The sequence below is a fragment of the Crinia signifera genome, chromosome 6 (genome assembly GCF_055691185.1).
Source record: "Crinia signifera chromosome 6, ASM5569118v1, whole genome shotgun sequence".
Lineage (NCBI taxonomy): Eukaryota > Metazoa > Chordata > Amphibia > Anura > Myobatrachidae > Crinia > Crinia signifera.
The window spans coordinates 109,865,943-109,889,476 of NC_139222.1; the positions used below are offsets into that span (position 1 = coordinate 109,865,943).

The 23,534-nt window shown below is 42.3% G+C and overlaps 1 protein-coding gene across 3 annotated transcripts in view; it reads right to left on the minus strand.

Annotated features, from left to right (window-relative positions):
- Positions 1-23,534, minus strand: part of OSBPL2 (oxysterol binding protein like 2) — a 105,825-nt gene that overhangs the window by 47,376 nt on the left and 34,915 nt on the right. For 2 of the 3 annotated variants that reach the window (XM_083146803.1, XM_083146804.1), the window contains exon 2: positions 1,615-1,761. In XM_083146803.1, the coding sequence (XP_083002929.1) occupies positions 1,615-1,651 (37 nt within the window). In that variant the 5' untranslated portion in view covers positions 1,652-1,761. Of the gene's footprint in view, positions 1-1,614; positions 1,762-23,534 lie in introns of those variants that run through there. The other variant, XM_083146805.1, reaches the window with a different exon arrangement.

Genomic DNA, 23,534 nt, shown 5'->3' on the forward strand with positions numbered 1-23,534 from the left:
GCACCAATGACATATGATATTAGTTAATTGACTGTACAGTACCGACAACTAGAGGATGCTGAATATGACCCATGGGAGCGCAATTGGGTGTACACACTAAACTACGTAAAACGATTTCTCGTTCCAACTTGCCAGGTGTGTACCCAGCATACAAGCAAAACAAACATGTTTCCCTCCTAGGATTACATACTGCATGTCCACAGGGAAGTCACACTTCATTGGGTGTGTTATATAAACCTTTAATCTGGACACCACAAACTGAAATTAGCCAAACTGGATTTATAAAATTGTCCTTTTGTCACTGAAAAAGTCAGTAGCTTCCTAATCCTAAATCTGATTTACCAAGGTACAATATTTTGTTACGAGGTACTGCTTGACAAAACATATCACATTTAATTTTGAGGTTTAAAAGTGCTCAGGAAGCCATCCTATACAGTACATCAGGGATATGCAACCTGGCCCATTCCAATAGCTCTGGAACTACATAGGACTACATGTCCCGCTACAGTTTTCATGTTAAGACATGCTAAAATAGTGGTAAAGCAAACTGGGATGCACAGGAGCGGGATGGTGGGTATAGCTGCCAGGGACTCAGGAAGCACTGCAAGGTTATAGTGCTGTCCTGCCAGACTGCCACAGCGTGGGACACACTGTCCTCTGCAAGAGTGCGCTGACACGCATGGAAGACGCGCTGATGGCTGACTGCTTCTCCTTACAGGGTGAGCTGTCACTTGGGGACACAGCGTGGGAAACTCTCTGTCTAAAGCCCCGTACAGACGGGGAGATTTAAGCCATTATCGCTGGCTAAAAGGTCACTGAGTGACCATTTCGCCAGTGTGTTTTTTGTGTTGTGGGATATAAATCTCTAGGAGCGTGCTCACCTAGCCAGCCCTTAATTGTCTTGCGATTATGGCTAAAAAATGCTGGTCAGCGACCAGCGATTTCTAGTCAAAATGAGGCAGAGGCAGAATGAGGCAGAATAGCTTGCAATTTTCAGCCAAAATTGCTGGTTGCTGATGAAAATGATATTCTGAGCAATATACGCTGAGAGATATTAAGCCGATACAATGAGCAATATATTGCTGAGAGATATTAAGACAAAGTTGCTCAGCGACCATATTGCACCGCGTTTACACACCTGAAGTAGACGCGCTGACTGACCACAAAGGCACGCAACCAATGTGCACATACTGTGGAGACAGGAGTGATGTCCACTGCTGGTGACGGTAAGCGCAAAGGGACACATCAGCCTACGGGCTGGTGCTGCTGCTAATAGAGACAGGTGCAGAGCTCACCTCTCCAACACTCCCATTATAGTACTGCTACCCTGTCTGCTCTGCCAATGAGAGTTAACTGTCACCCCCAATATGACTTACCCATAAGCCTCCAGTTGCTACAAACACGCCTTAAAAACTCATCTTTTCATTAAAGGGTTCTCCAGTCCACCTCATTACTTGCATGTATAAACACTGAAAGGCACCTGCCTAGAACTAAGAAGTAAACCTTCAATGTAATAACTGCTTGTGCTAACCCACTTGTAGCCGGGATCCACACCATACAGTCATAGTGCAAAACAAATGGCTAATCCAACATTCACACTGGTTTGCCATTTACCTGTCACGGCATCAAAAAACTCCTCCTCGCTGTTCATCCTTCTCTACCGTTTCTCCACACTACTGAGTCTGTTACTGCATTTTATTAGGGTTCAACACTCCAGCTGGGTGATACCTAGGACGGTGGCACCTCGCAAATCTACCGGAACTGAAATACAAAACAAGTAACAGAATTCATCATCATCAATTTTATTTCTCTGTAAAATATATAAGTAGGCAAGCATTACTGATCAGCCTGGCAGGCAATATGCCCATGTAGTGGTCTATGATATAATTATCCGAGATAATAGACTAGATGGGACTATATCTACTAACGCAGACATTCTTCAGCTCGTGATGATACACAACAATAGCAGGGTTAGAAGACACTTGTGTACAAACTGTGCACACAATTATGACGATATACTGTACTTATTGGAAATCAGAGAATATGATAGTGCAGGGGTCCTCAAAGTAATTTGCTCTGGGACCCCTTCAGACAATAACAATAATTACAGGACCCAGCAAGTTACTGCAGAAGGTCATCACTAGGGAAGCCAATCCCAGGGCATTTTTTCAATCCCGGGATTCGGGATTGAAAAATGCTCAATCCCGGGATTCCCGGGATCCCGGGATTGGCTTTCCTAATAAAAAGACTGCCCCACAATCACTTACATTTTGAGGTGTTGCTGGGTGGGGGGACGGGTCGTCAATGACGCTGGGTGCGTACTGGCTGGGTGGGCGGGTGGATGCGCTGGCTGGCTGGGTAGGCACACTGGCTGGGCGGGCGGGTAGGCAGGTAGGCACGCTGGCTGGGTGGGCGCACTGGCTGGCTGGGCGCACTGGCTGGCCGGGCGGTGCGGCATCACAATGCCGGGTGCGACCTCTTCCTGCGCAGCGTGACCTCTGATCTCACGCTAAGAGGTCACGCTGCGCAGTGCTGCCGGGAGAAGTCGGGCAGCGTCTGAGCGATGCTCAGACGCTGCCCGGCATTAGACTGCGCGCATGCGCAGTCTAATCCCGAAATCCCGGGATTGGAAACTCCAATCCCGGGATTGAAATCCCGGTGTTTTGAGGGCCAAATCCCGGGATCCCGCCGATCCCGATCCCGGGATTGGCCACCCTAGTCATCACATCACATCACATGTGTAGTCAGCAGACAGCACATACATGGCAGCAGCATTGTGGAGGCACAAAATGATGGGAGGAGTCTAATAGAACAGACAATTCAACCGATTTTTCAGACTCTTTGAATCACTGACTGAGATTAGAGAAGTCATCAGCCTGATGGTCGGCAACATGGAGTCAAGACCCCATGCTGAGAAGGTCGGGACCCACTTTGGGTTCAGGACCCACAGTTTGAGAAATGCTGGTATAGTGTATACACTATATAAGATGACGCTTATTATCCTTAAGGCTTTGTTCAACATTGCCTTCAAACCCAACAGCAAAATGCTATTCCTTAATGAACTAATTAGGCGGAACAGTAACGTGCTTAATTTACTCTAATGGGGCATACACACAGGGCGATGTGAGGGCTATTTCTAAGCGATCTGACTAGATCCCTTAGGAATGAAGCACTGATCTCCGTGTGTATACCGCCAGGTAGTATAAATCTAGTCATCACCCATCAGAGAACACTGGCCGTGACAGATCGCTCCGCACACATCGCTGGTGCCTCACTCAGCATAAAGGCACAGTCGCCCCGTGTGTTTGGGGCATAAAACCTACTTCTGTTGTTTCCTACCCACTCTGCTCAATATTTAAGATAATAGAACATTTTTTGTCAAGGTGGTAACCGCTACATAAAAGTCTTCATAAAATGTGGATAGTGAATAAATAATTCTCCAATTGCCATATATACTGTAGTTTCTTCATCTAGATTCTAGAACATCACATTTGACGTTTCATGGCTTTATCTATAACATTCTTGTCCTGTCCAACAATCACGCGTTCTGGAAAATACGTGGTCATCTTATAAACACTTTACAGTCTGTTTGATCTATTCTTGTTTTCTAATCGTTTCTCTTTGTACATAAAAAGTGTCATTTGTGTAAAGTTTTTTCTGATCTTGCCACAGTTTCCTAGCTAGCAGTTGTTACCAAGGCAACTTGTGTTGCATTAATGGGGTAGCCATTTTAATTTCCCTGGAGTGGGGACAAATGACAACTCCAAAATACATCTTAAACAAAAGAAAAAGACAAAAAAAATAAAGAATAGAAAGATTTCCCATAGGAAGTGATGAATAAAGAATATGTTTATTTCTTTGTGAGTGACAAGCGGAGAGGAATTGCAGATGTGATACAGCAATCTCAAATATCTGAGCTATAGTTTACAAATACTGTAGCTTCCCAGAGAAGACTACTTGCTATAATAGTTCAAGCTATTTAAATATTTCACATAGTACTAAACATCTTTATTTGTATCTGGGGATCTGAGATAGCCCCAAACAAATTGCAAATGTACACTTTTTATTTTGGGGGGGGGGGGGGGGGGGGGGGAGAGGGAGAGACACGTCTGCAAACCAGGAAACTGAAAAGTCTCAACACTTTCTCGAATTACAATTTTTTTTTCTCTGCAAACTCAAGTCTTACTTTTGCATTATTCTGTAAAACAATGTACAGTAAATTGGCGGGTTTGTGCTGAACTGTTCAGGTAATGCCTTTATATCGAGGCTTGTAGCACCAACAACGATAGCTGTGCACTGCATCTTGCGCCCACTTAATGCTTCTTAAATGAGGACCACAGTTGTTTTTCATTGTTTAATGGAATTGGTAGAGGGGTTAATTATACTAGCACTGGGGTGTTTAAACCATTGGCTACCAGTACACATGTTTTCCTACCTAATCACCCACTGGAACAGTATTATTTATTGAATACATTTTGATTAAAACATGAAGTAAGCCTACTACTCCTGCTGTATTAGAGTATACAGCACGCCTGGTAATACAAGTAATTTACATTAACAATAGCATTTCCAAAGTTTCACTGACATTTGCATCAGGACATTCCCTCCAATATCCTGTTATCTTTTGTTAAAGCACAGCGATTCAATGGGGAAAAAGGTGGCTAATCCTGGTGAGCTGATGCCAGCTGTTTTCCATCTTAGTAGGATATCCAGGTAATAGGTCAGCATATACAAAAGGTTGACATGGCAATTTCATACCTCACCATCCACTTGGTTAATGTAACACATCTCCTTGCAGTCGAACTCCGATAACTAATAATTGGGCTGTATACAAGATGTATTGTTCCCGATCTCACATATAAAGCGACAGGAGATCGCTGGGCAATATGCAATTGATTTTTTTTTTTTTCACACTGATTGCACTCATTTAGGTCGGGTTAAGCTGCGCATAGCAGCTAAACCATCCAAATGAAGGAGCACAAAAAGTCCAGCTTGGGTGCTAAAGAGGGTGTCTTTTTTTTGTGGAACTCAGCTCATCAGACCCAGGAGATGAGAGCTAGAATGCCGGAACAGAGCTCCATTTGAATAGCTCCATTTGGGCACTCTAGTGGCTGTTGGCTCTAAAACACTTGAGTACGGCCCAATAGCATTAAAATGCATGAAAAACTCATGCTGACCTTTAGTCTATGTCAACCTTGCGCACGCCGATCATTTAGGGTCAACCTAGATACTATCGACCCTTTACACAATAACCACTCACGTCTCATGTCTACTAAGGATTCTGGTGTGAAAGAGTAACAGAAATGTACTAACAGTCTATGAAGCAGGCTAGTGCACACACGGGTGGTGCGGCCGTCCCACCAGCTTCGCTAATTATTATTACAATTACCTTGCTGTTTAGACTGCAAACTTTAAATGCAGCCTAAAAAGTACCCACAGATATCCAGAAGCAAAAATGCCAAGACAACTGCTAGAAAAGACATATATAGTTATCACTAGTTAATAGCCCATCAAAATGACAGCTTCTGCAATGTACTTTCCCTTTGAGCTGTGACAGTTTTTAGCCCACATGCTCCTCTTTGCTCCTACAGTACCTCCAATCTGTCTTCAGAGCTCCCTTTCTATATCCAGCAAGTTTAAAAGAGATCAGTGTCCCTGCCAAAATTGCTTTAAATTTCTGTTATGACACCTTTTAGCACAAAAAGGAGTAATATGGTCCGTAGAGTGACCTCTAGTGGTGAGGGTTAGTTAACCTCTTATCTATAGATGAATAAATGGCTATTAACCTGCTAAAGACAAACATCTCTTATGAGATCCAAGCGCTTGGAACGGCCAGAATGGTTTCATTTTTTCCTGAGCACCTGTGTGACCTGAATAGACCTGATCGTTTGTACAGATTAACCTGGAGGACACAGATAGCATGTGGTCATCCATGAACCAATTAATGGGCCACTTTCCAACAAGCACATCTATTTATTTGTTCACTCATTGGCAGGCAATTTAAACAGAAAGTCTGTCATTCCAAGCTCAGGTGGAACAAAATGATCCGCTATTGTATGGACAGCAAGAATTGCGGCGTACAGAAAGCCTTTTTTTACATGATTAACACATAAATCACAAAAACCTCCAGTGCATGAAACTTTAATATACATTTCCATTTTCTCTGCATAAAGCAACATTCAGTTTATAGCAAGTGTAGAAGCCTATTCATTTGTTTTTATTTCAGAACCAGAAGAGAACACTCAGCCTTTAAGTCTATTGTAAAATATCAATAATGACTTTTAATAAGACTTGCATGTGTATTGAGTATGTCCCTACGGAACAGTAGTAGGCAGTGTAAGATTTCCATTTATAGAAAGGACAACTGGGAACCTCATGCACATCACAACCGCTGCCGGGATAAACATGATCATGATCTCTGCCAACTCCGCCACTTGTAAAGTAAACAAATGGACTTTAAAACGCTGAAAAATGGTAATTGCTAACAAACCGACAAAACATAAAGGAATCAGGAAATAAGAGGTTATTTTGTTTTGGAGAAAGGCATATGCAAGTAAACACAGATAAAAGTAAAACTTGTGTATTACAGTATAATAACCCTTTGCGTGCCAAGTAAATATTTTCCAAATAGATGTGAAAATTGCCAAGCAAACATGTTTATTCATCATAATGACCTGTAATATTTACCTTATATAGGAAATAGAGGGTGACATTTAATAGGATGAGAAATTCAGAAAGTGAGAGATCTGGTAAGAAATCTCCAGGGTTTTTTTTTAAGTGACAATCATTTACACTGCAAAATCACTCACTTTCTGAATCTCTCATCCTATGAAAATTGTACCCCTAATCTTTTCTTACACACTTTTTATTTTAATTTATAACACAAATGTGAGCGACGCTGGCATTTTTAGCCAATATTTGGCACAACTCTCACAGAGATGTTGGCAATTTTAGTGGATATTTTTGGGCATCTCTCACAGAGAGGTTGGCACTCAAAGGGTTAATAAAGTAAATTGATATACAATAGTCCAGTATAAGTATCTGTCCAATCCATCTGGCCATCAAAGTCCTGGAAATGTATGGGATGCTGAAAAACAGACAATTGTCAGCCATCTAGCAGCTGCAGGAGCAGTCGGTGATGGACAACTCAAAAACTCTAAAATGATGTGATCGCGGCATTTCGAGTCATTTAAGACCCACCCCATCTCCGGGGCCCGCGAATCCAAGGGCCAAGTGTTGCCTCTCCAGGCTTCTCCTGGAGAGGTGAATTTGAAAGTAGGCAAGTATGCTCTGGGTGTTGTATGTAATTCCTGCAGCATAACATTGTTTTGATCCGCTTGAGTCTTTACTTGGAATAAGAACAGCAAGAAAAACACAGATTCAAAATTCTGGGTTCCACCTAGGACTGCCAGGGGAATCAAGAAGGTTTTATAAATAGAGTAGTGTTGCTCATTAGTAGCTTTTACAAAGAGCAATTACAGTATATATTGCTGAGATATAGCAATGACACACACATTTTTACCAATGCTAATACAGCCCCCTCTCCTTTAAACTTAGTCTCTAATCGTGCATATGCATCTCAACTTTTGAACATTTTTTGTACATTGCTCTCCATGGAGGTGAAGGAGGTGAAGGAGGAAAGGGTGCTCTTCCATCCTTACCACAGGTGCGCCTGCGTCAGGAAATGTAAGCTTTAAATCAACCAAATTACTTTGAAAGCGTGGAGTCTCTGCCGGCTGCTGCCACATCCGAACACAATGTAGCTCCATGAGGGAAGCTTCTTTCCACCACTAGACCACACAAATGGCCCTTATTCTAGTCGACTCAGACGCAAGCTTATTTCGGATGGCCAAGTGTTCTTAGCCCCACCTACTGTACGGATCGCTCACACCATCCGAATGCGGTAAGACACCGAGCGAATGGATGTTTCATGTGAACACCTCCCCCATTCTCCGATGGTCTCTGAGTGGTCCACACCATTCGGCGCAGGGTGGTTGCATATGGTAATTAGCCCAAGCAGCCCTTCACGCCCCTCTCCACCCCCTGCTCGGATGCTTCCGTACGATAGTTTTTTTGCACGGAATTCACACCGTGTTCGTACGTGTGAGACATTCGCACATGCGCAGAAACGTCAGAATAAAGGCCAATGTGTATTAATCAACTTGATCAAAGGGGTTGGACTTAAATATATTATAGTCCTGAAGCTGCAGGGGTCCATATGCAATCAAACCATAAAGAAGCAGCCAGATACGGTCACTGGTGCCATACCCTTATCATTGTGATTCATTGCACCAGCCACCCCTACACCCAAAAGGTGAGAGATAAGCCTCCTTAAAGGCTTATGTGATTGCGTCTCATTGCGCACCTCCCAACAAAACCCATTCCAGGAGAGACAATATGCGATCTATATACTTTCTTCTTAATATATAATGGTGTCACCTGTGTTCTATTTAATTGGTAGGAAAGGCGTTTTGCAATCATAAATGAAAGTCCAGGAACAGAGCATTTTTTCCCTCCTGGAATGGGTCATGTTGGCCGGCATGCATTATGTTGCGTGAACACACCATGGGCCAGTTGCACTAAGCTTCAAAAAGTGCTAACATGGAGAGTGATAAACTACCAGGCAATCAGCTCCTAACTGTTATGTCTCAGATTGGGTTTGAAAAATGACATGCAGGAGCTGATTGGCTGGTTATTTATCAGTCTCCATGTTATCACTTTTTGAAGTTTAGTGCATCTGGTTCCATATCTGTACTTGCCCGTCCCTGTTCTGTCATTCCATGTATAAGGTGACCGAAGTCAAGGGTACAGAAAAATGTAAATGTTGACATCAGTAGACACATATTTGCTGCAAACACTGTATGCACTTCAGTAATGTGTATCGTAAAGGCAGACATCCGCTTAACACTAAATAAACCTATAGATGTATGCAAGAAGCGGCAATAGCATAATTTGCCCGTAATTACATGCTAGTTAACGGACCACAACTATACTTTTACAATGAAAATAAATAAATTAAAGCAGTTGTTACTATCGGGTCTATCATGTGTACAAGAACAAAGCTTTTATTAAAGAGACAATTTTTAAAAAACTTCTCTAGAAACCTCAAAGTGCCAAGTCATTCCCATTCCGTCCCTACGCAGACAGTGATATTGATGCATGACCCACATCCTGGGAAATAAGTCTGAGCACAGAATATCACTGATCAATATTTTATATCAAGCTGTGCAAGACTGAAGACAGTCAGAATGCAGCGACTGTGATGTTTGTGAGAGATTACCTAACAGTAACATGAGTCGGCATTCTGTGGGCAGATTATGGCGGAGTGTGTTTACGTTCCAGGTTCTCACTCATATATGCCTGGGGCACTGGGCATTCGATAAACCGCTCAAAGCATTTCTACTTTAATTAGGCTTAAAATCCACATTTTTCTTTTTCAAGTAATTGCCACCAGAGGGTACATCACGGTGTTTGGGCATTGCGGTCTGTTCACACAAACCAATGCTGCCTTCCTTTCTCCCCCTTGACTATACATAGGTCAGTTTAATCTTTTATCACACCGAGTGTGGGGAACACACTGCAGGACATTAAAAACCCCACTGGATAGCAAATGGCTACTGTAACACCTACACAGCTGTCAAACGCTGCACCAACAAATGCTACCACACCATGTCAGTCAACATCACAAAAGCAATCACATGTTAAGTTACCAGATGAACCAGCCTCGGAATGATCTCTGGCCTGCACACATATTTCTCAGAAAAGGAGAAGTGAATGTCCTGTAATGTTAGAAGCTGGAGATAGATTATATACTGAACCCAGATGTACTCGCTCTAGCCATGGGAATATTGAGCAACAAGAGACCGGGCCTTCACACACTGGCTTGTATTACTTAATCCTGACCTCCTGCCTGGATACCTGACAATATTTACTAAATCCTCACTGCAGAGTAATCCTTTTTATTAGGAGATATACAGAGCGCATCTGTAAAAATTCTTCAGGGCAGTTATGTGAAAGACTTTACAATGAAACTTGAATTCCTAGTGCTCCGATAAAAGACCTTGGGGCAACAATTATCTAAATAATAGGTTGTTTAAGGTCAGTATCATTTTTTTTTAATGTGTTCTCAATATGCTCAAACACAGGCGCCTCTGGGAAGGTTTCGCTGTGTAGAAGCATAACAATTCCTGTCTGAAATACACAGTACAATAGGGCAAATCTTACTTTGGCGTTCTGCATACAGTCACGAATAACAAATGCACTTTCCACACAGCATTTCCAATGTGGTGATTACAATGTCACATAGTAAAGGCCTTCAACACCAGAATGACATTAGACCCAAACGCACAATCTCAACGAATCATGTACACATCGTGCATATTCTCGTTCTGATGTGCGGTCCCGCGGGTTAGGAGAGCAACCCTCAGATCAGACATACTGCACGTCCAATTCATCGTCTCTCATTACGGTTGTAAGCAGATCGTACTGTATGTGCTTTTTAAGCACATATGATCGCTCGTTCGAACTTCCCATGACCTGCATACAATCAGGCCGCATGCAGGCCATCCTGATGTAATTCCAGCTTAAACCCAGCACATTTGCAAAGTTTATGTAGCAGGTTTTCTAGGTTTGGATGGGGAGGTCAAAGATTTAGCACAGTTTACAAATCACACTGGTTAGAGCTTGTACCGTGATTTTGCATGCAGATAACACAGTGCCATCACAAAGTCGGTCATACCCCTTTCACATTGAATCCCCTACTCTGACCTGGGATACTGAAAAAATGTCTGTGACAGGACTTCAAATATACTTACCCCTTCCACACTGATGAATGGTTTCAGGTCTATGCCGGTCACACAGGACACTTGAAGAGGACATCATCTACAAGTGCTCCTGGGCCTGCCAATTACAAGCCTTTTAGGCATGACCTGGGTCTACCATTAATACCTCAACAGTCCCAGATCGGAACCTTGGAATAACCCAGGATGCACAACCCTTTCACACCCAGGCAATAAGTCAGGTTCTTAACGCAGTGTAAAGGGGGTATGACAGGTTAGTCCCTGTTTGTCTAGGATGTTACAGTGCAGTCAATAAATCTATGTAACAGTGAGGTCTTCAAAAAACATACTTGCCTACCTGACCCTCTCCTTCAGGGAGAAAATGCTCTGTTCCTGGACTTCCCTGGTAATGTATGATTGCCATCACCTGTGGTGAAACACCTCCCTTATTAATTAACTAGCTCCCCACAGGTGATGGCAATCATACATTACCAGGGAGGTCCAGGAACAGAGCATTTTCTCCCTGAAGGAGAGGGTCAGGTAGGCAAGTAGGTCTCAAACTTATTAGCTAACCACCTTGACAAAGCAGTGAGAACACTGCGAAACGCGTTGGTGCCTGCCCAGTGGACCCAATCTTGTTCCCCAGGAATCACCTACAAACATCTAAGGACTTGCTTCACCTGCTTATTCATCTGATCGTTTTCCTTTTATCCCTGGAAGTCTCTTGCCATCAGAAATTGGACACCTGTCACTCGCAGCAGTGAGGACTCCCGATCAGGCTAATTTCCAACTGTGCCATCGGTTGAGTCCACTTCATAACATCTACAGGATACCATCATTGGCTAATACGGACTCCCCAAAAACCCCCTTTACCAAGATCAGAGCAGGACTTACCATTCTCTACAAATTGGTGACTATTCAAATTGGGTCCATTATTTTATCTAAATTTATGTTTATATATTTATATGTGATTTTTTAATATGTTTATACTTCCATTAAACCACATGCATATTTAATTTTCACTAGCGCTGCTTTCCTTTTTTCTTTTGTAACTTCTTTTCATTTGGGAGCTGACTACTCCCTATAAGCAGCAGCTTATTGACAAAACCGACTCTGGTACAAGCGCTCTACACTAACCTTGGTTAGTCTTCTTTCTCTTTTTTGCTAACCATAAACAATACTATCAGATACGGTAGAAGCTCATGGAGCTTTCAATGCTAGATAACCCTACTTTTGCCATTTTCATAATCACCGCAGTTGAACTTTTTTTTTTTTAAATGAAAGAATCAGTAAATAAAGAGCCGATCCCATGATATTACGATACAATTATATCCAGAATTGCTAAGGGAAAAAAAAAAACTTTTAGCTTTAGGATTTAAGCTTTTGTGAGCAGAGTATACAGTACTGTGTTAGATACCAGAACTCCATAAACATGGCATTACAATAATAACATTAATGCATGTGGAGGAGGGGAGTTATAAAACAACAAGGGTTTATGGTTATTAAAAAAAGTAATCTTAAAAATAAATAATTAGCAGAGATTAGAATCCCAGCAGGCGCAAGTAGGCATGAACCTTAATTAGAAGTTGATACAATCAGAAATGTGGAACACAAAAAGGACTGATATGACTAGCAACAGGAACACAGCAGAGCAATGAAGCATAAGAAGGAATTCAGAGTGGATGAGTGGGGGAATATGTCCTTACTCCACAGTACACTTAAGCTGTGTACACACGGAGGCGATAGGGGCTGAAATCACTGGGAATATGGTCGCTGGTTGCAGGAGCTTGCTCCTGCGACCAGCTGATTACCTCTGCGGCACCGCCAGCAGAGGTTCCCTTTCATCAGCGACCATCTCTGGTCGCTGATGAAAAGGAGAAACTGAGCAATATATGGCTGAGCCATAAATCTCCCCCGTGTGCAGGGCCGGTGCTAGGGTGTCCGGCGCCCTCCTGCAAACCATACATTTTGCGCCCTTTCCATTGCAACAAGCTGCAGCCCGATTGTGGGAGCGTATGAAACATGCAATCCTATGGAGGATCCCGAGTGCATACACCATCTCAGTGCTGTGTCCGCAAAATGTAGCAGGCGATCAGAAAGCAGTACAAAAAGTATGTGCAGCACTCGTGAATGAGGGGGAAAGGAGGGGAGAGAAGGAGGAGATGGAAGAAGAGGGGAGGAGATAGAGGGGGCGGAGTGTTGAGGACTGGCAACGGCACAGCACACTGAGAAGAGGGAAGGAAGGGGAGGCGGCGCTTCTGCCTGTTCGTCTTTTGATTGACAGCTGACAGGAGACAATGGGTAGGGGGCGGATCCGGACAAGACATGTCATCCAGGCATTCACAGACAGCCCTACATGCCTCAGCGCAAGTGTCCATGAGGAAGAGGGGGCAGGTCGCAGAAGGAGAACAGTGTGTTTGCGGTGCAGGGAGCTGCTCAGCCTCTCCATACTGCCGCCCACGGTCAGACAGGCGCTGCGGGCGGCTTGCAGGAGGCAGTGACAGTGAGGGCTGAGGCAGCTTTAGCAGAGCAGGGAGGGAGACAGCGCCTTTTCAGCATGGCGCCTCCCTGCTTTGCAGGAGCTGCTGAGTGGGTAGCGCCGGCCCTGCCCGTGTGTACGGGGCTTAACATCAGTATGATTACTACAAGAGAACTACTGTAATATGACTCAAATCAGTAATCAAATATATATATAAAAACACAGAAAATGGTGCCATCTGCTCCATTTTGCACGGAATAAGCCTTGTCTTATATTTTCTGTGCTGATGAGAGAGATTTTATTGCACATCTTTGATCAGTGCTCACGGATGTTCTAATAAATTACAAAACAGGTACCTACGTAAATGGTGGGGCGCCTGTGTGAGTTGTTGAGCCAGCAGCAATCTGAAATAGGGATTGTCAGTCCCTGTATAGAGACAAAAGTAGGGGGATAGATTGCGCTGAATTGATGGCAGAACAAGGCTAATAATAAATGTTAAAAGGCTAATAAATTAACATGTATGAACACAGCAATTTTATGATACAGTATGTACAGTATTTGGTTACCATTTTATATTTCTTTACTCAATCTGACCACTAGAGGCACTGTTCCACTACAGTCTACAGCAGCCATGTCCAAACTGCGGCCCTCCAGCTGTTGTGAAACTACACATCCCAGCATGCTTTGCCATAGTTTTAGCATTCCCTAATAGCAAAAATGTGGCAAGGCATGATGGGACTTGTAGTTTCACAACAGCTGGAGGGCCATAGTTTGGACATGCCTGGTCTACAGAGTCTATTGGCATATAGCCAAATTGACCTACTGTACAATACTTTTCCCATTTATTGTAAAAGTGATAATTATAAATGCCATTTCATTTTGTTTGTAATGCTTCTGAAGAGCAACACATGCTTTGAATAATTTGCCACATATACCCCTTTCACATTGACAATTTTATCCCGGGTTTTTGCACATGAACGCGCATCAACCTGGGATTTAACTCAGTGTGAAAGGGTCTTGAAAGAATATCCCGGGATGAGCATTCTGGGATTTTTACCGAGGTCCTGACCTGGGTGGATTCCGGAATCGACCCGGGATGCGATCAGTGTGAATGGTCCCGTACCCATGATTGGGTGCACAGGACTTTAAAAAAGCTGCTGATTGGATCTTTCTTGGGCTCACAAATGCTGATGTCATCTTTCAGAGCCCTGGAGTCCATTACTAATGACATGTATATTTATTTGCAGGGATTTTCTGGGATCAGTGTGATTGAGGCTGTCCTGGGTCGATCACAGGTCTTAGTGCAGTGTGAAAGGATACATTCCCGAGAAGCATCCGGGAACACATTCCCGGGTATGACCCGGCTCTATAAAAGTGTGAAAAGGGTAATAGTAATACGGACATACATTTACAAAATGAATACACAGGGATGGCAATAGTAACCTTACTGAACTTCAAATAAACACTTTACAATAGATAAGAAACATTGGATACACTTATTACTAAAAGTTGCTAACTGGGACAGACTCGTTTAATACTCCTCGGAGGCGTTGTGCTTTTTCTGCACTTAACGCTAGTTAACGGGGGGACGTTTAAGTTTATTTAAATGTACTAACCTCACACCTAATGTGCGCTAGGGACAGCCCACTGAGTAATGCTCTGCGGGGCTGTCTCCTGCAAATCCCCCCCCCCCCCCCCCCCAGTAATTAGAGGCCAGGGCAGTGTATTAACAGTCGTCTAGGTTTTAAATTGCTCCGGCCACTTTGCCAGCTCAGGGCTAGCATTGTCCTATCCCCACTGCAGGGACAACGCTAGCCCTGCTGCTGGCTCCAGGCTTTGCACAAGATCTCGCAATAAAAGCAAGATCTTGTGCATGCCCATACAGCCTGCTGGGGGAGATAAGTTTTTTTTAAATGCGCATGCGCAGAGCTGCCTGGGGCACAGATAAGGAGAGCCGTTAACTCTGGCCATAATGGCTCTCCTTATCGGCGCTGGGGTGTGTGTGTGTGTGTGTGTGTGTGTGTGTGTGTTAATATATTCAACCCATAACGGGTGCCTGCTTCTCATTATGCAGGAGAAGCGGGACCCTTTATTTCTAAAACATTATGGCCCCATTGATACATCTGCCCCCTTGTTTTGTAGTTTAATTTATGAAAATGTAACAGTTGGAAACAGTGTGTCTGCAGCTCTGAGTGGAGTACTGGAGCAGTCCATAGATGCCTACTACCATATATTGGTATTTTGGAACCCCATGGAAACAGGCAAGTCTGTATGATCAGCTCATTTAACTTTGGAGTTGGGAGGTCTGAAGGCATGATAACGATATTTTCAGAGAATTGGCATAATTTGCCAAAATGACAACACAATTCACTGCGCCACGCTTCAAATCTGTGCTTGCGCTCCTGGATCACTCAAATAGCTTTTTTAATTTAGCGGTAAGTATGTTACAGGTTGAGTATCCCGTATCCAAAATGCTCGGGACCAGGAGAATTTTGGATAGCGGATTATTCCGTATTTCGGAATATTTTTATATTTAAATGATGTATTTTGAAGTATCTTGCATTTATGCTGTATAAACACATAAAATACACACATATATATTTTATTACCACATGAAATGCACACAAATATATTTTATTTGTTCAAAAAACAAGGTTTCAAAACATGAAACAAAATTTGTGTACTATCTCAGATATTGAATTTGAAGGCCAAGCAATCATTGTCTTGTACATATATAGTGCCAGTTACATATCATGTCCTCAGTAGGGCTGTTACAAATGTCCCCAGTAGGTTTTTAGCAAAAAAAGATTTTTTTTTTTTCACTTTCTGGAATGTATGGTTTTCGGAATAATTCGGATAATGGATATTCGGATACGGGATACTCAACCTGTACTTACATGCCAATTTACTGATCTTAAGAACAAATTAAGCAGCAAATGAAAATGCTAATTTGAAAATATTTTCAAAGTTTAATGACTATAAAAAGGTTAAGCAACCTGTTGCTCCTCAGTGGCTGTGGAACTGCACATCCTATCTTGCCCTGAGACAGTTTTAGTATACCCTAATAGTAAAATATTGGCAAAGTATGCTGGGTTCTGTATTTCCACAGAAGTTGGAGTGCTGCCTGCCCTAGACTATACTATGTATGTATGTATGTATGTATGTATGTATGTATGTATGTATGTATGGCCCTTATTCTGGTTCACTCGCAAAGGCAAGTTCCAAATAAAGCAGTCACTATTTTCCCTGCACAGAAACAAAATAACACTCAAATCTAAGGAGAGAGAAATAGCAGATGTTTCCGGAACATGGAAATCCTGTGCGATCCACGGCACACCGGAATTGTACTTCCTGGTTAAGAAATTTATCAACACAATTTTTTTTTCACTGTTTTAATGCTAGTTTTTGAATCTTATTATAAATATTAGCCCCATAATTCCTCTGCTCATGCAATCTATGTATTGTTTTTGTATCTTGTCAAATATGTGATTTAATTATGTAAACACAGGTGCTGATCAGGTTTATAATTAGCATAGATATATATACACCCTTCAGCCCTAATGTCTTGATAAAGCTATGTAATCGGTGAAACATGTTGGGAAGGAGAGAGCACATTAACACAGCAGACCAACATCTGCTATTTCTCCTCCCCCCCACAGGGGCATCTTGCTCTTCACATTGAGCCTGGGAGTGCTATCCCATAAGTGAACCCCCATTTCTTACCGGGATCTACAAAGTGGAGACATTCATCTTTCTACCTTTCCGGGCTGGAGCATACCATCTGGTTCCATTACGGTTTTCACCATCCTAAACCCAAAAGGCAATATAGGAATGGATCTGTTTTTTTAGCGGACTCACAATACGGTACCGTATGGACTGATTTCATAGGTGCCTCTCTAAATGCTAACGTTTAGCTTTTCATTGCTTTCCATTGATTTTTATATGTTGTTCTGTATTATCTTTTCTTAAATATGTTTTTTATCATATACATGATTGGCACCTTCGATATTTAAACTCCACCCATTATTTCAGTCAATTAGCGCAGTTTACACCCCTTTGTTCCGGTTACTTTTCTTATATGGGTGTGACAACCCTAAATGTTTGCTGCTGCTGGACACCACATCTCTCGTTACTTGCGCCCCTAATATCACCCCTCTTCCGTTCGCTCATAGGATACCCCCTCCCAAATAAGTATTTATCAAAGCTAGGAGGAGAGATGGAATTATGTGAGAAAATACCAACTAATCAGCTCCTGTAATTCTTTAAACACAGCCTGGAATATGTAAGGCAGACGCTGATACCTTATCTCTCACAATATTCTCTCTCTTCAAGTGTCGATAAGTATCCCCATACCCTTAAAAAAGGAGGGTTTTTCTAATAAAATACATTTAAATTCCAAAAGTTTTACATAACAGATTTTAAATGCATTTTAAAGGTAATGCCAAAAACTGTTCCTATAATGCATTTTAAGAACTAACAGGACACTCTACTTGAATATCTTATTAGGAAAGAGTTTACTCGTATCGTTCTCAACACAAATATATATTTTTTGGTAACCTCATCCAGAATACTGTGTCCCTCCCTGTGTCATATATGCCTTAGGAACTATGTCAATTAGCTGATGGAGAGGGCAGACATTTCTTTGACATTTACTCACAAGAAAAGAAAGTCTAGAGCACAGTGAGCATAAGCGGTGTCCCTTACATGGGCTGTTCAGTTATGGTATATATATAGGTCGCCCTTTTCATTGTGTTGATCGGTCAATGTCGAACTAGTGTATGTTGACCATTTTTAGGTGTCTATCTAATCACTGTTAACCAATAGTGGTCGACCTAGACACTGTCAACCAGTCAACCGGATACCGACTGTTCAACCAGTCCCTAATACACAAAACTAAAATATGCTATATAAAATTGTAAAATGTGCTGAAATATATTTCTAAAAAATGAATGCATACTACCACAACAACAAAAAAACAATGTTAGTAAAAATATAAGGCACAAAGAAAATGAATCACTGTTTCCTAATACACAGAGAGGAGGAGATATTGAAACTCCCCCTTGGTGTATTCTAGCAAAATTTATTTGAGTTGGTAAGATCTCAATTCCATACACTGTACTACATACACTGTACTTACTACATACATACTACATACACTCAGGGGCGGATTGGCCCACCGGGAAACCGGGCCATTTCCCAGTGGGCCGTGCCAAAAGTCATTAAAAAGGGGCCGGCTGTGGGCTGGCTGGGCCACGGGTATCGGCCGCAGCACTTCCAAAATGGCCGTGGGAGGGCTGTTACGCATGCGCACACAGCACCTCCCCAGGCTCAGAGTTCCTGTTCCCCTTCCGTCCGGCCAGCACTGACTGAAGCAGCAGCGGCAGGTGAGCCACCCCCCCCCCATTGTCGCATACCGCTGCCGCCGATACCCCTCTCCCCCTCCCCCGGGCGTACATACCGCCCCCCCCCCCCCCCAGCGTACATGCCGCCGCAAACAACTCCCCCCCCCCGGGCCAGATAAGGGACCCAATCCGCCCCTGCATACACTGTATTTACTACATACATACCACATACACTGCACAACACTTATATAGCAAATGGAAATAAAAAAATGGAAGTCTTCTTAAAGTACACGGTCATACTAAATTAAAAGATTAGGAAATTTACCAAGTTAGATAGGTTGAACTCGATGGACTATCGTCTTTTTTCAGCCTTAATTACTATGTTACTATGTATGTAATGCAATAAATGGGCCTAGAGCACACGTTCAGCTTCTTGTATTTTCAATGGACCCTCAAAAAGGAAACAATTGCATAATATAAGAAGAAACATACAGACAATCTTACACTCCGACTGATATCTAAGAACACAAAGCAACCCTGTCTGTTATACTGTACTTCTGTAAGACTGTTGCTACAGGAGGGGGAAACTAAACTGAAAATATCAACCAAGCAACCGGGATACAATCTGTGACTTAACACTTTCACTGCCTCTAGATAAAATAATGACAAGGCCTTCCTTGGTACACAGTGGATTATAGATCGAAACAGTTGTGTCACTATGTTACGCGTGTCTGTTACACATCACTACTAGCGTATACCATGCCAAACAGGTTTCCCAAGATCTCTGCTAGGTAATGACTGACTCTAATTAACCAACACACGTCCTCCAATAAGAGTAGGAACAGGTCAGAGACTGCAGCTGTATAAGATATCTAAATAGGTACGCAATAAGCTGTATGAATCAGTCTGCTACAGGAAATAACAAGAGCCAATGCAGTCTTCACCCTACCTCATCAAGTGGATGTTATCCAAGTTATCCATTCAGAATGTCAACAGGCTCTTAATGCCAGGAGAAAAAAAACACTAGGTTGACATGGTTTCGGAAAGGGACAATATTGTAACCATGATGACCTGTGTATGTCGACATATTGGCTGTGGACATAATGCCTTATCGACATAAAGACAGTCAACATTCAGACCCTATTAACATTCTGGTGTTGACTATTCATATCATACCCACTGCCGCATTTTTCTCAAAATGGCCATAAGAAAAACCCAAAACATATATACTCTAAGATTAGCAAACACCTGTCAACTAAACTAAAGCAAGGTAACTACGTTACGGCAATATGCTCAACTACTGTATCAAGTCGACACTGACTTTGTTCATTTACAACACAATGTTTCTTTTACACACCTTTAGTTAGAGATCAGAACAGAAATGCCATACTATATATATGCAGATTATAACAGTGTCAGTCAATACTGACAAAATGGTCAGAAAACTCAGGGGTAGATTTATTAAGCTCAGTGAAGTGATAAAGTGTCTGGTTTTTATCACCGGCCAATCAGCTACCTGTCATTTTTCAAACCAAGCCTGTAACCTCACAGTTAGGAGCTGATTGGCCAGTGATAAAAACCAGACAGTTTATCACTTCACCGAGCTTATTGAATCTCCCCACGTTACATCTACGAGGCAAAAAGTTCTTAACAATTCGTTTAGTGGTTTAGTGTATGTTGCAGGAGAACTTGTGGAAAAAAAATTAAACATTCAGACTTTAAGAAGTTCACACATTACATAACAGCAAAAATACAAAGTGTGCAACCTGAACTGTATAACATACAAGAGGAATATTCCACAATACCAAAAGAATGTAACAAGTAACTGGGGCTGGCAAGCAGTTGCCCAGCTAAATCAATTGCAATATCACCAAACGTATGTTTTATTAATAAATCACTTACAGGGAACAGAACATTTTCGGACAACATGAAATGGACAAGGACCTTTACCTGCAAAGCCCAAGGAGATGACTGTCCAAGATGAAAGTAATCCTTTTGTGAGTGTTAAGGTGATTCGAGTAGAATGAGTGCATCTGCGCTGTACACTACAGCTAGCCTGGCTGTGCGTGTAAAGGTGATTTGAATAGAATGTGGAGGATCAGGAGCAGTCAGACAGGTGGAGCAGGTACAGTATGCCATATGTATATGAAAAGGCACTGTTTGGTTGCTCTGCCTTTTAGCTCTTCAGAATCCTAGTAACTGGACAATACTGTAATCCTCCTTCATAAAATACAAAACAAAAAAGTGCTCAGGGCGGCTGGAGAAATCTGTGAGAGTTAGGAACCAGGGCCAAGTATTTGTTACATGAACATATTGTAATTTAGAAAAATACCTAATGGCATGTTCTCTCTCTTTCCCCCCCAATACTCATGAGGAAATGGCTGCTTTTACTTAAATAACACTCATTTACTGTAAGTAATAGGGCCTTTAAAAAAAAAGGAGACAGAGCTCTCCTATGTCAGCCCTGTTTGTCCTAATTTGACAAGCTCTGAAATGCTTCTTCATCTGGTGTTTGTACAATAGAAGATGATGTGTAGAAAAGGATCTTTACAAATTCCTCCATCTCTGTGTGCATATGCAATCTAATAAAGCACAGAAGCACTGCAGGGCAGAAACCGGCGGTGATATCTTGTGCTGATGAGGTCAAGTGCATTATCTCCCCACTGCGATCAGAGGTATTTGCCAGTACAGGGCACCTGCCCGGGCATAAAATATTACACACACACACACACACACACACACACATATCCAGAAATAATCAGGGCTATCGGGTGAGAGTACCTTCATTTCATAGCAGTATGTAACCATCCTTGGGAAGGGCCATTCTTCTCTCCCCATTGCCATATGGACCAATGCGTGATGGAGGATGTTGCTGGAATGAGTAGCTGGCAGAGTGTGAGTGTAAAGAATAGATGGAGGGTGCATGGGGCAATAGGGTTGAGTCCAGTTAGTGGAGTTTTTCAGCGATTTTGTTTTTTTAGCAATGGATTTTGTTTTAAAATTAAAATTGTATTCCTCATTTATTTTTATTTTCTGCATTTTTGGAAACAAATGCTACAGCTTTCTGCATCATTTAGAGAGTCTTAACTCTCAAAGAGTATAATAATAATCTTAAAGAAAAACCTCTCCTATAAAATCTTTGATATAAGTGAATATAAATTAATTTAAATAAGGTGTTCAGTCCAACTTTCGTTATTCTGCCAAATCTATCTAGGGGTATGGGTCATAGGGTCGATAAGAGGAACTTCGACATGCATTGGGTCCACCATTGAAGGTCAACATGCAGCAAAGTCGACAACCCTGAAGGTCAACATCTCCCACCACGCCCTAGTGAATGGTATGGCATGAAATAGTAAAAAAAAAAAAAAAAAAAAGTGAAAAAATCCATGTTGACCTTTTGACAGTCAACCTAGCCCACGTCGACCTAATGCATGTGTCAACATAATGACACTGTTGACTTAAGCCTTGTCGACCTTCTGGGGTGTCAACCTTGATGCATGTCAACCTTTAGTGGTCGATCCAATGCATGTCGACCTTCCTATAGTCGACCTAGTGACCATACCCACTCTCTAGTCATCATTATAATGCTAAAGGGCCATACACAAGGGGCAATTTCAGCCCTCATCTAAGCAATCTGACTAGATTGCTTAGAAATGGAGTTTGGATCGCTCCGTGTGTATGCCCCCCAATGATGTATGGTCCCATTACAGTTTTATTATAGAGATTCATTTTGAAATACATTATCCCCACCCCAAATAAAAACCAATGCAACAGCCAAATAGCAGCAGATATGCATTGAAAGGTTATACCCATATGCACAGCTGTTCAAATATACCTATGTACACATGTACCTATGTACACATTCGTTATACTCCGCATTGCTCATGTTACCTACAACATGTTTAAAAAATAAAAACAGTGGTTAAAAAAAACAAAAACATTATTTGGCAATATAAAAAGAACAGATTCCAAAACAAACATGTAGGGTCTGATTCTGAGTCACACACACTTTGTAAGCTGCTGCATCTAGTGGTTTTATGCTCATCACACATACTCCCTGGGCTACATAGGAGCATGTGTCGACCTAACAACCCTGTCTACCTAACCCCATGTTGACCTTCAGGGTTGTCGACCTTGCTGCATGTCGACCTTCAGTGGTCATCCCAATGCATGTCGAAGTTCCTCTTATCGACCCTATGACATTGCATGGATCTCAGCTGTTTCTTTGCAGACACTAAATGGAACTTTCTGGATGGCACTGCACCCAGGAGTCACATTTAGACTTATATTCACCATTTTGATGGGATACTGGATTAATTGTATCCCCTGGAAGAGACAAACTACACCAACTACTGAGGAGCCTCACTGACCCTATCCTTGAATGTACGTACGCAAGACAAAATGTTCTGTGGGAGTGTCATGACTCATGGGCGTGTTTCCAGAATTACTCACTATTTTGAGTCATGCGTATACATTGTGGATGCTAAACTAGGCAGATCCCCTGCAATCTCTATAGGCTATGTGGAAGTGCAGATGAAGGTGATAATGGCAATCACTGACAAAGGATTGGGGGAGGAGATTTGCAATTATCAATACAACTCACAATAGAGGTGTATAGTGGAATTAACATACAATATTACGGTACTTATGTATTACCTGGGCTCCCATGTTAAATGCACCCCATTTTTTCATACCCCTACTATCCAACTACGCATGGAGTTGATTTTATATAGCGTGGCGAGCGCAGCGAGCCACCGTACCCGAAGCGTGGCGAGCCCCGCGAGGGGACGCGGTCTCATAAGAAAAACGGGAGCCCAGATATTACATAAGTACCCATATTTGCAACAACCATCCACAGGTGCATTCACATTACTGGCAAACCAGAATCAGACCAAATATTTCTCCAAGATGCATACATAATCTTGTGAAAAACTG